We start from the raw sequence: 14,106 nt of genomic DNA, 5'->3' as shown, positions 1-14,106 counted from the left end.
AGTGGTTAGCACTGTGGCTTCACAGCGCCAGGGTCCTAGGTTCGATTCCCGCTTTGGGTCACTGTCTGTGCGGAGTCTGCACGTTCTCCCCGTGTCTGCGTGGGTTTCCTCCGGGTGCTCCGGCTTCCTCCCACAGTCCAAAGACGTGCAGGTTAGGTGGATTGGCCATGCTAAATTGCCCTTAGTGACCAAAAAGGTTAGGAGGGGTTATTGGGTTACAGGAATAGGGTGGAAGTGAGGGCTTAAGTGGGTCGGTGCAGACTCGATGGGCCGAATGGCCTCCTTCTGCACTGTATGTTCTATGTTCTAAGTGAGACTAATTGCTCACTTGACTATGCAAATCTGGACCCTGCCATCAATGTGTGGGATCCAGATCGCGAGGCCTCAGATCTCGCGAGAAGTGACGAGGCTGACAGATCACGCCCTTAATCTTTCTAAAAACCAATAAACCAAATGGCCTGTGTCAGAAATAGTCAGTTTTCTCAGCAAACCAACAGTGACAAATCTAAAATAATCTACCTTCCGCATTTCAGAATTACAGAGTATAATGTCCTGAACAAAATTAGGATATATAAAATAAATTCATATAGGAAGAACAAGATTGGACTCATTGAAAAATATATTAAAATTATTACTAACTTAAATCAAAGGAACAGAGCTTGCCAATATTTATGGTATTAAGCGGTTCCTGTTTATTTATTTTGTTATCCTATTAAGGGGCAATTTAACGTGGCTAATTCCCCTAACCTGCACATCTCTGGGTTGTGGGGTGAGACCCACGCAGACATGGGCAGAATGTGCAAACTCCACACAGACAGTGACCCGGGGCCAGGATCAAACCGAGGTCCTCGGTGCTGTGAGGCAGCAGTGCTAACCACTGCACCACCGTGCTGCCCCAGCGGTTCTGGTTTATAAACCATGTGTAATTCAAGACATTTTCAATGCCTAGGTCTCTGCTCTTTAGTTGAAGTTTTGCACATTTCTCTGAAGGAGGTCTCATGGTGCAGGTGGCAGCATCTTTGTCTCTGAAACCAGGAGTTCTGGGTTCGAAACCCACCCCACCCCAGGATTTGATGGCCAGGGCAGCACAGTAGCACAGTGGTTAGCACTGTCACTTCACAGTTCCAGGGTCCCAGGTTTGATTCTCAGCTTGGGTCACTGTCTGTGCGGAGTCTGCACGTTCTCCCGTGTCTGCGTGGGTTTCCTCCGGGTGCGCCGGTTTCCTCCCACAGTCCAAAGATGTGCAGATGTGAGTGGATTGGCCTTTCTAAATTGCCGTTAAGAGTCCCCAAAAAAGGTTAGGTGGGGTTACTGGGTTATGGGGATAGGGTGGAGGCATGGGCTTAAGTGGGGTGCTTCAGAGCAGCACGGTGGCGCAGTGGGTTAACCCTGTTGCCTCACGGCGCCGAGGTCCCAGGTTCGATCCCGGCTCTGGGTCACTGTCCGTGTGGAGTTTGCACAATCTCCTCGTGTTTGTGTGGGTTTCGCCCCCACAACCCAAAGATGTGCAGGCTAGGTGGATTGACCACATTAAATTGCCCCTTAATTGGAAAAACTAATTGGGTACCCTAAATTTATCAGAAAAAATAATGTTAAACCTTTACCTCCTGCTCTTTTTTGTGATCCCTTGGATGCACTTTGCTGAATCAATGTATCAACCCCAATAATGTAGAAACATCTCAAGAAGAGGCCATTCGGACCAATATTCTTGTAATATATCACAAAATGGGAAAAAGCATATTATTTCATTTATCAGACCAATGTCACTTAACATGTGGCCAATAGCATTAAAAGTTTGCGATAATCCAACACAAAAACATGGATTCCATCCTAGCAGACATTCCCCATCAGAAAACTTGCCAGTAAGCAAGGTTCCTCCAGTAACAGAGATGGTAGCATAAGTGATAGAATTACCGGAGGGCTATAGGTCCAAAGCCCTGGGGAGACCAGGGGCGGGATTCTCTGACCCCCCGCCGGGTCGGAGAATCGCCGGGGGTCGGCGTGAATCCCGCTCCCGCTGTCCTCCGAATTCTCCGCCCCCCCCAAAATCGCCCCGGCGTGAATCGCGTCGCCCACCTCGGAGAATGGCGGGGACCGGCGCGACTCAATGGGCCCCGGGGCCGCCCGAATTATCCGGCCCGCGATGGGCCGAAGTCCCGCCAGTATTTTGCCAGTCCCGCCAGCATAAATTGGACTAGGTCCTTACCGGCGGGACCTGGCGGCACGGGCGGCCTCCGGGGTTCTTGGGGGGGCGCGGGGAGATCTGGCCCCAGGAGGTGCCCCATGGTGGCCTGGCCCGCGATCGGGGGCCCACCGATCTGCAGGCGGGCCTGTGCTGTGGGGGCACTCAATTCTTCCGCACCGGCGGCTGTAGCGGGCCACCACTGCCAGCCGGCGGAGGCCCTTCGGCGCCGGTTGGCGTGGCGCCAAGCCCCTTTCCCGCCGGCCGGCACGGCTCAAACCACTCCGGGGCGCGCATAGCCCCTGAAGGTGTGGAGGGTTCCACCCCTTTGGGGCGGCCGGACTCCGGAGTGGATAACGCCACTCTGTCCCGCCGGGACCCCCTGCCCCACCAGGTAGGAGAGAATCCCGCCCCAGTTCACAATTCCCCCAAGGCAGCAGGAGAAATGTAATCAGTGGATCTGGAATAAAAAGATAATTAACGGTGACCAACACTGGAGTGTTGCAAAAAACCCACCTGGTTCACTAATTCTCTTCAGGGGGAGGAAATCTGTCACCCTTATCTGGTCTGGCCTGTGTGTAACTCCAGTCCAGCAGCAACATAGGTGACTTAGAACCACCCTCTGAAATAGCCTAGTAAGTTGTTCAGTTGTAGGCAGTTGACCACCACCAAGTTGCTATTGGGGATGGGTGATAAATGGGGGCCTAATTCACATCCCATAAATGAATTTTTAAAATGCAGTCATATCAGCATTACTATTCGGGGTGTCAGACCAGCCGGGGTTGGAAACGGGCGCGGAGGCAGATGTTGTAGCCTTCGCCTCGTTGATCGCTCGAAGGCTGTTAGGGTGGAGATCAACCTCTCCACCCTGTGCCCTGGCGTGGCTGGGGGGGGGGGGGCACTTTCGAGAATTGGATCACATCGAACATTAGGGGGGGCGGGTTGGGGCTGGGAGAGTTGGGCGGGGGGGTGCTGTACGTGTTAATGGTGACTATGGGTGATTCCTGATTCCTTTTTATCATTTGTTTATGTTAACATGCGGACTAATGTTTGGGGGTTTGGCGGGAGGATGGGATCGTTGTTATTGATATGGGGATTGACATTACATTCATTACTGATTATTGTTTATTGTTGGGTGTAAATTTGGGAGAGAATGTGAAAAAGGAGGAGAATAAAAAATACTTTATAAAAAAAAAAATCTGCGTTACTAAATACCCTATCCTAGAAACTCCCAGTAAGATGTCATGCATCTCGGCACAGGGGCAAGATTTGTTTCATAAACAGAACGATTTGGTACCAATAAACATTGGTGCGGATAATTTGAATGAGTGCTGCTTTCATTTAAACTAGCAGAGACCCGACTGTGCCACAGTTAGATAGACTGAACATTAGACAGTACCTCATAATGCGGTTCCGTGCAAAGTTAAAATCCTTGTGTACTCTGTTGCTTGACAGAATTATTCACCAAGATGGCTACTCCCGTGAAGAATGTCTCGAGTTCATCTCCATCATCTACAGTAACACCTTGCAGTCCATGATGGCTATTGTCAAGGCAATGACCACACTGAGCATGGGATATGGAGACAGTGGCAGACAGGTCTGTAAAACCATAGAATAGAATGGCTGCAGCCCAGAAGGAGCCCACTCAATTCACTGTGACCTGCTGTCTCTCTGTAAGAGTGGTTCAGTTAGCCGCACTTCCCACCCTTTTCTCTATAGCTCCACAAATATTTTCTCTTCAGATAATGAACCAAATCCCATTTGAAAGTCCCAATGATTCTGCCTCCACCACACGAGGCTGCGCATTGCAGATCCAAAACACTCACTTCCCTCATGTGGCCTTTGGGTCTTTTGCTGCTCACCTTAAATTGGTGCCCTCTGATTCTCAACCCTTCTGACAAGAGACGCAATCAGCACAGTGCCACGTGTGATAAAGGTGAACTCTGCAATCACATGTGTAGCAGTAATGCCACAGTCCCCTATGCAGTACAATTTACTCTGTGATCGCACGGCCAACAGTTTGCACTTTAATCCCTCAATGCCTAATTATCACATTTAGAGGTCCTCTGGTGCAGTGGGCAACATCCCCACCTCTGAGTCAACTAGCTCCAGGTTCAAGACCCACTCCAGCAGTTGTGTGTGTGTGGCAAAACAGGTTAATTGTTAATCTGTAACGCCTTCCAGTATGCCCATGGCAGGCAGTAACATCCTAGTTCGATGAGCCAGAACAATGTGGTATCTCTGCATTGCAAAATACTATTCCACACGGAATTTAAAATGAAGCACACAGGTATCGTTGTGGGCCAGATTCCAGGGAGTGTGGGGAGGGGGGGTGGTCCTTCAAGGACTGCCATGGATTATTTACCATCAAATTGACGGAGGACCACTGACTCGTCCCTCAATTTGCATTTATACTCGGAGGTTGAACTACCATGCGCTGAAGAATAATCTCACAAAGGGCTATCACCAATACAATGGCCCGAATGTCCTCTTTCAGTTCTGTACCATTTTGTGGTTGATAGCTTCCAGGCGTGGGTTTTCTGGGTGGGTGGTGGGGGGGTGAGGGGGGGGGGGGGACGACTCTGACCCCCACGTCAGGCTGTACCTTAACGTAGCTCCTCCCCACAACACCACGCCTGACATAGGGAACCCGCTGCAGAGGGGCGTGCGCTGGCACAGAGCCACTTTTTCTGAAGCGGTAAATCCGGGTGCAGCGGCCTTTCTGCTACATTCCGTCCCGTGGTCGCAAACAGAGCGTGTGGGGTGGGGGTGGGGGGGGGGGGTGGTGGGGGGGGAGAGAGATCATACAACAAATCCTTGTGAGTCTCACTTTCCCACAGGATGATGCTCGCAAACTGATGCATCTCGCTGACACAATTGACGAGGGGACCATGCCAACTGAGCTGTACGAAATTATCAGCCGTCTCTGGAAGGACTCCGGCATCCAGGCCTGCTTCGAGCGAGCCTCCGAGTACCAACTGAATGATTCTGCTGGCTAGTAGGTGGACCCTCCTTTGTTTTATTGGCTCTGTAGCCAAACTCCACGGTGAACCGGGGCAGGGAAAGAAGCAGCCAATAGTCAGGTCCTTGACTCAGAAACAGTTGAACCAGTTATTAATTGCTGGAGGCAAAATGGCTGCCCCGATTGCGAACAGAACAAGGCCCGAAAGTCAGTTGGTTGCGTGAATGCGTCGAGATTTCTTTGCCTCGTTAGATAGTCCTCTGCCAACAGATGGCGCAGCTGTACTTTATAAAACTCTTGACAGCACAACTGCACCATCTACCAGTAATAAACTGCTACTACAGGAGCAAAGACTGGCAACGTTGTACATGCCCAATGGACCTCAAGGTGGCGGTAGAAAGATGCTTTTGAAAATGAAATGAAATGAAAATCGCTTATTGTCACAGGTAGGCTTCAAATGAACTTACTGTGAAAAGTCCCTCGTCGCCACATTCCGGCACCTGTTTGGGGAGGCTGTTACGGGAATTGAACCGTGCTGCTGGCCTGCCTTGGTCTGCTTTCAAAGCCAGAGATTTAGCCCAGTGCTAAACAGCCCTTCTTTTGTGAAGCTCTTGTGAAGCACTGCATTTGTACCCTCAGAGTAGCAGTTTGTTACAACTGAGCGGTTTACCTGGCCACCCTAAAAGGCTAAGGGGTGAAGAGTCAACTGCACCGCTATGGGCCTGACCCTGACCGGACTGGGTAAGGATGGCAGATTCCCTGAAGGACATTAGTGAGCCAGATGCTTTTTTTTACAACAACCTGGTAGTTTAATGACCACTATTAACAAGACTAGCTTTTTATTCCAGATTTTATTCAGCGTATTTAAACCTACCCAGTTGCCATGGTAGGATTTGAACTCATGTTCCCAGCGCATTAGTCATGGGCTCCAGATTGCTCATCCAATAACATTACCACTATGCTACAGTAACCCCTGGATTAGATTAAATTAATTGCAAATTTAAAACATTGAACAGACAACATTCCAAATACACCTTGCGGTAGCAGAGGGATGAGAAAGAGTTGGGCATTGAGCAGGAGCCGGATTAGTGAAGGTTGATCAGTAAAGGAAAGGTCGGGGTGTGAGCTTGGAAATGGCTTCAGGTGTAAAGAAAGGTGGTATTTATGCAGCACCTTTCAAATCCCCGAGATGTCCCGAGCTATTTTTAAATAACACTGACTGTGTTTTGCAGCAGTTGGATTGCACACAGCAAGGCGCCACGAACAGCAAGTGGGTTAAATGGCCAATTAATTTGTTAGGGTGTCACTGTGGAATCTTAGCCAGAAAACTGACACGATTCCCTGATCTTTGAAATTGCCAAAAGGATATTTAATCTTCAAACTGAGCAAACAGACAAGCAAACTTGTGGCTAGCGACACCGAGAGATTCAGAAATAAAACCAAAAATTGCAGGCTCCAGACCAACTGCATCAAAGAAAGGGAAGAATCAAAATCATGTCCCGTTCTGCCTTCCCTTTGGCTCCCCCTTGTCCCATCTTCCCAGGATAATTGTTGACATTTCATCCGATTTCTGGTCGCTGACTCTTGCTGGTTTATCTTTCATTTGACTGCTCCAGCTACCTTAATGACTTGGATCGGATTGTCCAGCCCAACTACCTCCCCACCGAGCAAGACGTGCTGCGATCAAGAGTGAAAACCACCGGTATTATTGAGACTCAATTCGGATTGAAAGATCTCAACTTCAGGTACTGAAAATGGGGTTCAAAAGTGGGTTAACGTTTCCCAGTCTGCACACCTATCCTGCTCAGCGGGTAAACCTTTCAGGAGAAGCGACTGTCTCAGAACTAAAGGACACAGGTTAAAAATAAGGGGTCTCCCATGTAAGATGGAGGCGAGAAGAATGTTTTGCAGTTCATCTTATTGATCGGTGAAGCTGGCTCGAGGGGCCAAATGGCCGACTCCTGCTCCCAATTGTGTTTGTTTGTATGCAACAACAGCTCAGCTGATTGGACAAAGCAACTAAGCCAGGATCACAATGTTTCTCCCACGTTGGAAAGGCGAATGCTCGGTTAAGACTCAAACTGATAAACTTCACTCCCCTCCCCCCTCAAGAGTTTTTTTTAACTGCGAAACCGTGGTAACTAACTCATTGCACTCAGTAAATGTAGAAATTACTGGGCTCTCACAGGGCACCGAAACGCTTACGTTGCAGCTCAGATCCTTTGGATGTGAAGAGAGTTTTCCGGAGCACACAAGTCCTCCCAGATAGACAGGTCACAGACCATCACTACCAGACTGAAGGGTATATTGCTGTACTCTCAATAACGACGCTTAGAGAGTAAACGGTAAAGAAGGCGTTAATAAGCTAAGAACTAGCCTGGTGCCAAGACGGGTGCTTACTAGGTGCCGCCCACAAGGCAGCCCCTTATATACGGCTCCCAGGCGGGCGGAGCCAGAGGCGGAGTCCCCCAGGGTTCCAAGCCCGGTCTTAAAGGGGACATCACCTTACATGATAATAAGAGTTCAGTAACAAGGTACAGCAAGGGTACAGTAACAAGTCGGGGCTTGTTTAGCACATTGGGCTAAACAGCTGTCTTGTAATGCAGAACAAGGCAGCAGCATGGGTTCAATTCCCGTAACCGGCCTCCCCGAACAGGCGCCAGAATGTGGTGACTAGGGGCTTTTCACAGTAACTTCACTTAAGCCTACTTGCGACAATAAGCTATTATTATTATTAATACAGTAACTGTTCACCACATATAATTAACAGCGACAAAATATATGCTGATGTTCACAAACGTGCCGGCTGGACGTGTAAATGACAAATCAATATAACTAAATGCGAGATGTCGGATTTGGGGGGAATAAGACCATCTCCTTGGAAAATGAGAGTCCAAACTTCTTCTTGTCTCTCTGTCTCTCTCTGTCTCTCCCTCTCCCATGTGCCCATCCCAGGGAAATCCCCCACATCCCCTGCCCCTGCCCCCCCCACCCTTGCCCCCCCCCCCTCCCAAGGGACTACACCCCTGACAGGAACTACCCAACTCTCAGGATTTCCTCCCCCACCCCCATGGGGATCCTTCCCCACCCACCTCCAAAAGGGCATTCCCCCCCCCCCCCCCGCCACCACCCTTCACCCCCCCCCCCCAATCCCTCCACCAGGGCCAAATGTTGACCTTCACTACTCCTACTGCCCCACTCCACCACTCGACCCAAGTCTCACACAACAAACCCCCCACCAACCCCGACCTGACCAGCCTGCAACGTTCCAATATCACCCATTTACCTTGTTCACTTACCAGAGCCGTAACAAAGGGGACGGGATTTACTTACCTGCGAATCTAGAAGCCTCAGCGCTGGTCCCAGGGTGACGCTGGCTACACTACCCAGGCCTCACAGGGCCAAGTTGGAAGGTTGGGCATGTTAGGATCACCTGGATTTTAAAGTAAGGATTCCAAGCGATGGATATGCTCCGGTTTCCTCCCACAGTCCAAAGATGTGCAGGTTAGATGGATTGGCCATTATAAATTGCCCTTAGTGTCCAAAATTGCCCTTAGTGTTGGGTGGGGTTACTGGGTTATGGGGATAGGGTGGAGGTGTTGACCTTGGGTAGGGTGTTCTTTCCAAGAGCCGGTGCAGACTCGATGGGCCGAATGGACTCCTTCTGCACTGTAAATTCTATGATAATCTATGATATCCGACTCAACTGCTGCTCCATTGGAAGTTACAGACCATTGTATAACATTTAACTTAAAGTTTAGTCAATGTTTGTTACCTGTATGTTCGCCATATTAAAAGTTTATTATCTTCTTTGTCCCTTCATAACTGGAAAAGCAATTAGATAGAATTACTTCACAAATCATATTTTGCTCAGAAGGGTCATGTGCCAAGCATAATCTTCATTACTTTGTGCACTTCAAGACCTGGGGTGTTCGTGCGAGGGAGTGGAATTCTTCCTCACTTCAGGTTCAGCCAGTCTTCATTTCCCTTCTGTCCCCTCCGCAGAATGTTTGATGTGGGCGGTCAACGCTCTGAACGCAAGAAATGGATCCACTGCTTCGAAGGTGTCACCTGCATCATCTTCATCGCTGCGCTCAGCGCCTACGACATGGTGCTGGTGGAGGACGATGAAGTGGTAAGTGGACACCTACTTTGAACATGACCCTCTCGCCTATCTTGGGAAACTGGGCGAGTGGGTGGAGGGAGACAGATTTTCTCCCATCTCCAACCACAGGTACCACTGCAATCGGCCTGGAAGCACGTCTGTCTGCTAAAAATGAAAATGTTTACACATTTAAAATAAACCTCAGGAAATGATCATAGGAACGTAGGAGCTCTAAAACTAAGCAAAGCCTAACAGAGGGAACACATTCGCACAGTGGTTAGCACTGCTGCCTCACAGCGGCAGGGTCCTGCGTTTGATTCCGAACTTGGGTGACCATCTGTGCGGGGTTTGCACATTCTCCCCGTGTCTGCGTGGGTTTCCTCCGTGTGCTCCAGTTTCCTCCCACAGTCCAAAGACGTGCAGGTTAGGTTGCGGCAACAGGGTGGGGGAGTGGACCTAGGTAGAGTGCTCTTTCGGAGGGTCGGTGCAGATTCGATGGGTCGAATGGCCTCCTTCTGTACCGTAGGGATTCTATGGAAAAGGAGGAAGTCACCATTCAGTCCCTCAAACATGTTCTGCTATTCAATTAGATAATAGCCAATCTACAAATCAATTGCTTAACTGTGTATGATCCATAACCCGTCATATCTTGCCTAACAAAAATCAGTCAAGCTCAGCCTCAAAATTCCGGTTTTCTTTTCGGAGAGTAAGTTTTAGATTTTCACTGTCCTTAAATAGTCATGGCTCTAATTTGAATATTATTCAAATCAGCTTGGTTTCTTTTCTAACCTTTCGATCACTCTTGGTGAATTACAGAATCGTATGCACGAGAGTCTGCACCTCTTCAACAGTATCTGTAATCACCGTTACTTCATCGCAACCTCCATCGTCCTCTTCCTCAACAAGAAGGATGTGTTCCTGGAGAAGATCAAGAAGACCCACTTGAGCATCTGTTTCCCAGACTATGATGGTCAGTCCAAATTCATCTCATCTGCTCGCGCTGCCTCACATTTTTCACAGAGCTCCAACTAAGTGAATCAATTTGGCAAAATTAAGCAGACTCGTCAGCAATGACACACACGCAGCATTAATGCCAGCTTCCAAACGCCATCCTGCAAACGTGCAAATTCCAGTCTTCATTTAACTGGCTGTTTAATTGTTTTGGCACAGCACTTAAATGTACAGTGAGTTTCTCTAACCTGCGGTGCTTGACTGGCATTGTTGCAGCATCTTTCCACAAAACAGCCAAGCATTTGTACGCAGCCAAAAAGAAATAAATCTTAACCTTTGCATGTTTGTGTCTACTGAAAACTATTCCCTTAGGTGTTAAGTATCAGTTGTGGCTCAGTCGGTAGCACCTTTGGTTGAGTCAAGTTTCTGGTGCGTTCAAGTCCCCCTCCAGAGGTCTGGGCACAAAACTGAGGTGGACTCAACTTGTGCAATCTTTTGGGAGCACTGCACTGCTGGAAGGGCTGTTTGAGGACTTCACTGTTTCCAGAGCCACAAAAAGGCACGATATAAATGCAAGTTTGTCCTTTTCCCCAGTGTAATGTTTCAGCACACCTTTGTGTCAATGTTTCCTGTTAGGAAGTCACATACGTTTATATACTAGAAGGTAATTATGTAACCACGCTGTGACTACACTTTGCCACTCGTGGTGTTGCTGTAACATCTCAGTTCCTGTCTCCCAGCATCCAGGCTCTGTCCTGCGGAGGAAGGGCTTCAATGCTCCGACCAGGTTACTGTAAGCTTTGCTGTTTGACCATACACAAATCACATTATATGGAGATAAGAACAACATGTTTGACTTTAAAAGGGGGACAGAATTACACCTGCAGACACCAAACCCATTATACAAACCTCTATTTCCTACAATAATAATAATGACCTACCCATTGAAAAATGGCATGACTCCAGATGTTTTGGGGGGCAGTTACTACATTTCTCTCCCTCCCTCCCCCTCCGCCACCACACCCAAACACATTTCCACTCCAAACTCTCACTGGAAGATATAAATAACACTGCAATCCTGGAGATTCAACCTCTTTAGAGTAGAGAAACGAGACATTTGTCCAACAGTTTCAGGTCAGTGTTTATGCTCTACACAAAGCCTTCTCTCAACCCTTCCTCATCTAACCCCATCAACAGATCCTTCTATTCCTGTCTCTCTCATGTGTCCACCTAACCTCCCCTTCAATGCACCTTATGCTATTTGCCTGTTGCAGCATGCTCCACAAGCTCATCGTCCCACTGGTGGAGGAGATTCTTCTGAATTCCCCATTGGGTTTATCGAGACCACCTTACATCTCCGCCCCTCAATTTTGGTCTCACCAGCAAGTGGAACACGCTTCCCCTGTCAAATCCTTTTTCAATTTTGAAGCCTTCCAACCGTTCCGTCCCTCAGACCTTCCTTTCCTGTCTGTGGGGAGTCTGCACGTTCTCCCCGTGTCTGCGTGGGTTTCCTTCGGGTGCTCTGGTTTCCTCCCATAGTCAAGAGATGTGCAGGTTAGGTGGATTGGCCATGGTAAATTGCCCTTAGTGTCCAAAAAGGTTGGGTGGGGTTACTGGAATAGGTCTGGGCTTAAGTAGGGTGCTCTTTCCAAGGGCTGGTGCAGACTCGATGGGCCAAATGGCCTCCTTCTGCACTGTAAATTCTATGGTTCTGTAAATCCTATGAAAAAAGAACAATCTTCTATTGCACCTTCTCCAGCGTCCCTTGTAGCGTTAATACAATTAGCGAGGAAAGAAGTGTTCACACTACTCCAAGTTTGGTCTAACCAAATTTAGTTCGGGAGTCATTGCAACGGTCGCAACATGTGACTGACTCCCAATCAGCTGCTACTTTCATCCCGACAGCCGGAACAAAGTACTGGCCCCACCCATCCTAGTTCCAATCTTGCCAAGATCAGAGCAAACAAGATAGCAGCAGGTCAATGAAGATCTGTTTGCGAATGCACAGCAGCAGTGAGTTCTCACTGGAAGTTGCAAGCTTTTCAGAACTAAAATAGTTACAAGGAAACCTGGTTGTATCTTTTGGCTGTTTTACTGATTCTCTCTCCCTCCTGCTCAGCTTAAGTACATTTTGTGTTTACATTAAACACCATTGGGTACATTGCCCAGGTCAGTTGCAGTGCTGCAATTGATCTCACGTGAACTCGCACACAGCAGGCACACGCATGTATACCTGCATCCACAAAAAACGATGAACATTAAATGGCCCATATTTGCCGACAAGATTGTTCACTGCATTAACCTACATGCCTCTTCCTGTCACGCTCCTTGAACTATCTTGTTGAAAGGGCTAAGCTGTTTGATGTAACTGAAACCTGCACAGGGGTGTAGGAAGGGGAGTAAGCCTTTCAGCCCCTCTAACCTGTTCCTGTATTCACTAAGAGGCTGATCTGTATCTTAACTCCATCCACCTTCCATTTCCTTCAGTATTGAGGCTGACAAACTCAGCAGGTCCCCCAGCACCTGAGGGAGAGAAATGAAATTAGATTTTCAGGTCGATGGCCTTTCATCAGAACAGAGGGATTATTATTATTAATGATCACAATTTTTAAATTTCCAATTGTCATGGTTTGAAGGTATGGACATATGAATTAGCAGCAGTAGCCCCTCGAGCCTGATCCACACTTCAATAAGCCAATGGTGGCTCTAATGAGGCCTCAACTCCGCATTCTGCCTATCCCCGATAACCGGGACTCCCTTGTTGTCAAGAACTCAACTAACTCTGCCTTAAAAGTGTTCAATGACCCTGTCACCTCCGCCCTCTGAACAGCTTTTGAGAGAAGACAGTTCCCCATTTCCAACACCCTTTTTGTGTGAAGTAGCACATTCTCTCCCATCACCCACATTCCCACTGAGATGTGCGAGGTTACCGCGCAGGCCTTGTCCCATGGAAAATAATGGGCTGGATTTTTCGGCCGCGCCCACTGCACGATCGCCACCGATGGGATGGGGGGGCCACGTAAAGATCCGTTGACCTTGAGCAGGAATTTCTGGTCATGGCTAAACACCCCGCCCAGTAACTGCGCACAGCCACGCAAAAACGTTTGAAGGGATGGCCTAGTAAAAGAAACTGGCTGAGCAGAACTATTACATTTTCAAAATAAATTTAGAGTACCCAATTATTTTTTTCCAATGAAGGGGCAATTTAGCATGGCCAATCCACCTACCCGGCACATCTTTGGGTTGTGGGGGCGAAACCCACACAAACAGGGGGAGAATGTGCAAACTCCACACGGCTGTAAGGCAGCAGTGCTAACCACTGCACCACCGTACCGCTCTCAGAACTATAACATTTTAAAAGAAATATTGGACATCACTCTGAAATGTTACGCCCCCTAGTTCTGGATGTCCAGCACCGCCCCCCCCCCCCAACCTCTATCTACCCCCCCCGCCCCCCCCCCCCCCCCGCCCCCATCTCAATCTAACCCGATTAACACGTTTAATCTTCTGAACCACTTAATGCTGAAGAATCCTGCTTTGCACACAATGAAGTAGGTTCATAACATATGTCAACAGCAAGACATTAGCCACAGCTCAAAACTATGCATATTCACAGTGGAAGGTGTGAAGCTGACTCCAACCCAACTGTGTCCATCCCCAGCCTGACCCTGGCTCTTGGTCAGGTGTCTTCTCACATCACTGTACTCAGGCTCTCATTAACCCTTTATCTTCCAGACCCTACGACTACCAATGCACTGCTATAAGAGAATGAGAATGCAAGCATTTTCTATGGAACCTGTCCTCATTATTGGATCCTTTAGTCCTGGTTTCATTCTGGTTAATCTGCTCCGCAGTCTCTTCAAAGCTAGTTCATCCTCCCTTTTGTACATCAACCCCTTCGAGATA

General features: G+C 48.5%; 1 protein-coding gene across 1 annotated transcript in view; it reads left to right on the top strand.

The window, feature by feature from the left end:
• The window catches only part of LOC140388539 (guanine nucleotide-binding protein G(t) subunit alpha), an 85,618-nt gene that overhangs the window by 56,022 nt on the left and 15,490 nt on the right, over positions 1-14,106 (top strand). The window contains exons 3-7 of the mRNA XM_072472911.1: positions 3,638-3,779; positions 5,023-5,180; positions 6,761-6,889; positions 9,150-9,279; positions 10,066-10,219. Coding sequence (XP_072329012.1) covers positions 3,638-3,779; positions 5,023-5,180; positions 6,761-6,889; positions 9,150-9,279; positions 10,066-10,219 — 713 coding nt within the window. The remainder of the gene's footprint in view (positions 1-3,637; positions 3,780-5,022; positions 5,181-6,760; positions 6,890-9,149; positions 9,280-10,065; positions 10,220-14,106) is intronic.

The sequence above is a fragment of the Scyliorhinus torazame genome, chromosome 13 (assembly GCF_047496885.1).
Source record: "Scyliorhinus torazame isolate Kashiwa2021f chromosome 13, sScyTor2.1, whole genome shotgun sequence".
In the NCBI taxonomy this organism is placed as follows: Eukaryota; Metazoa; Chordata; class Chondrichthyes; order Carcharhiniformes; family Scyliorhinidae; genus Scyliorhinus; species Scyliorhinus torazame.
This window is presented reverse-complemented; position numbering and strand designations above follow the sequence as displayed.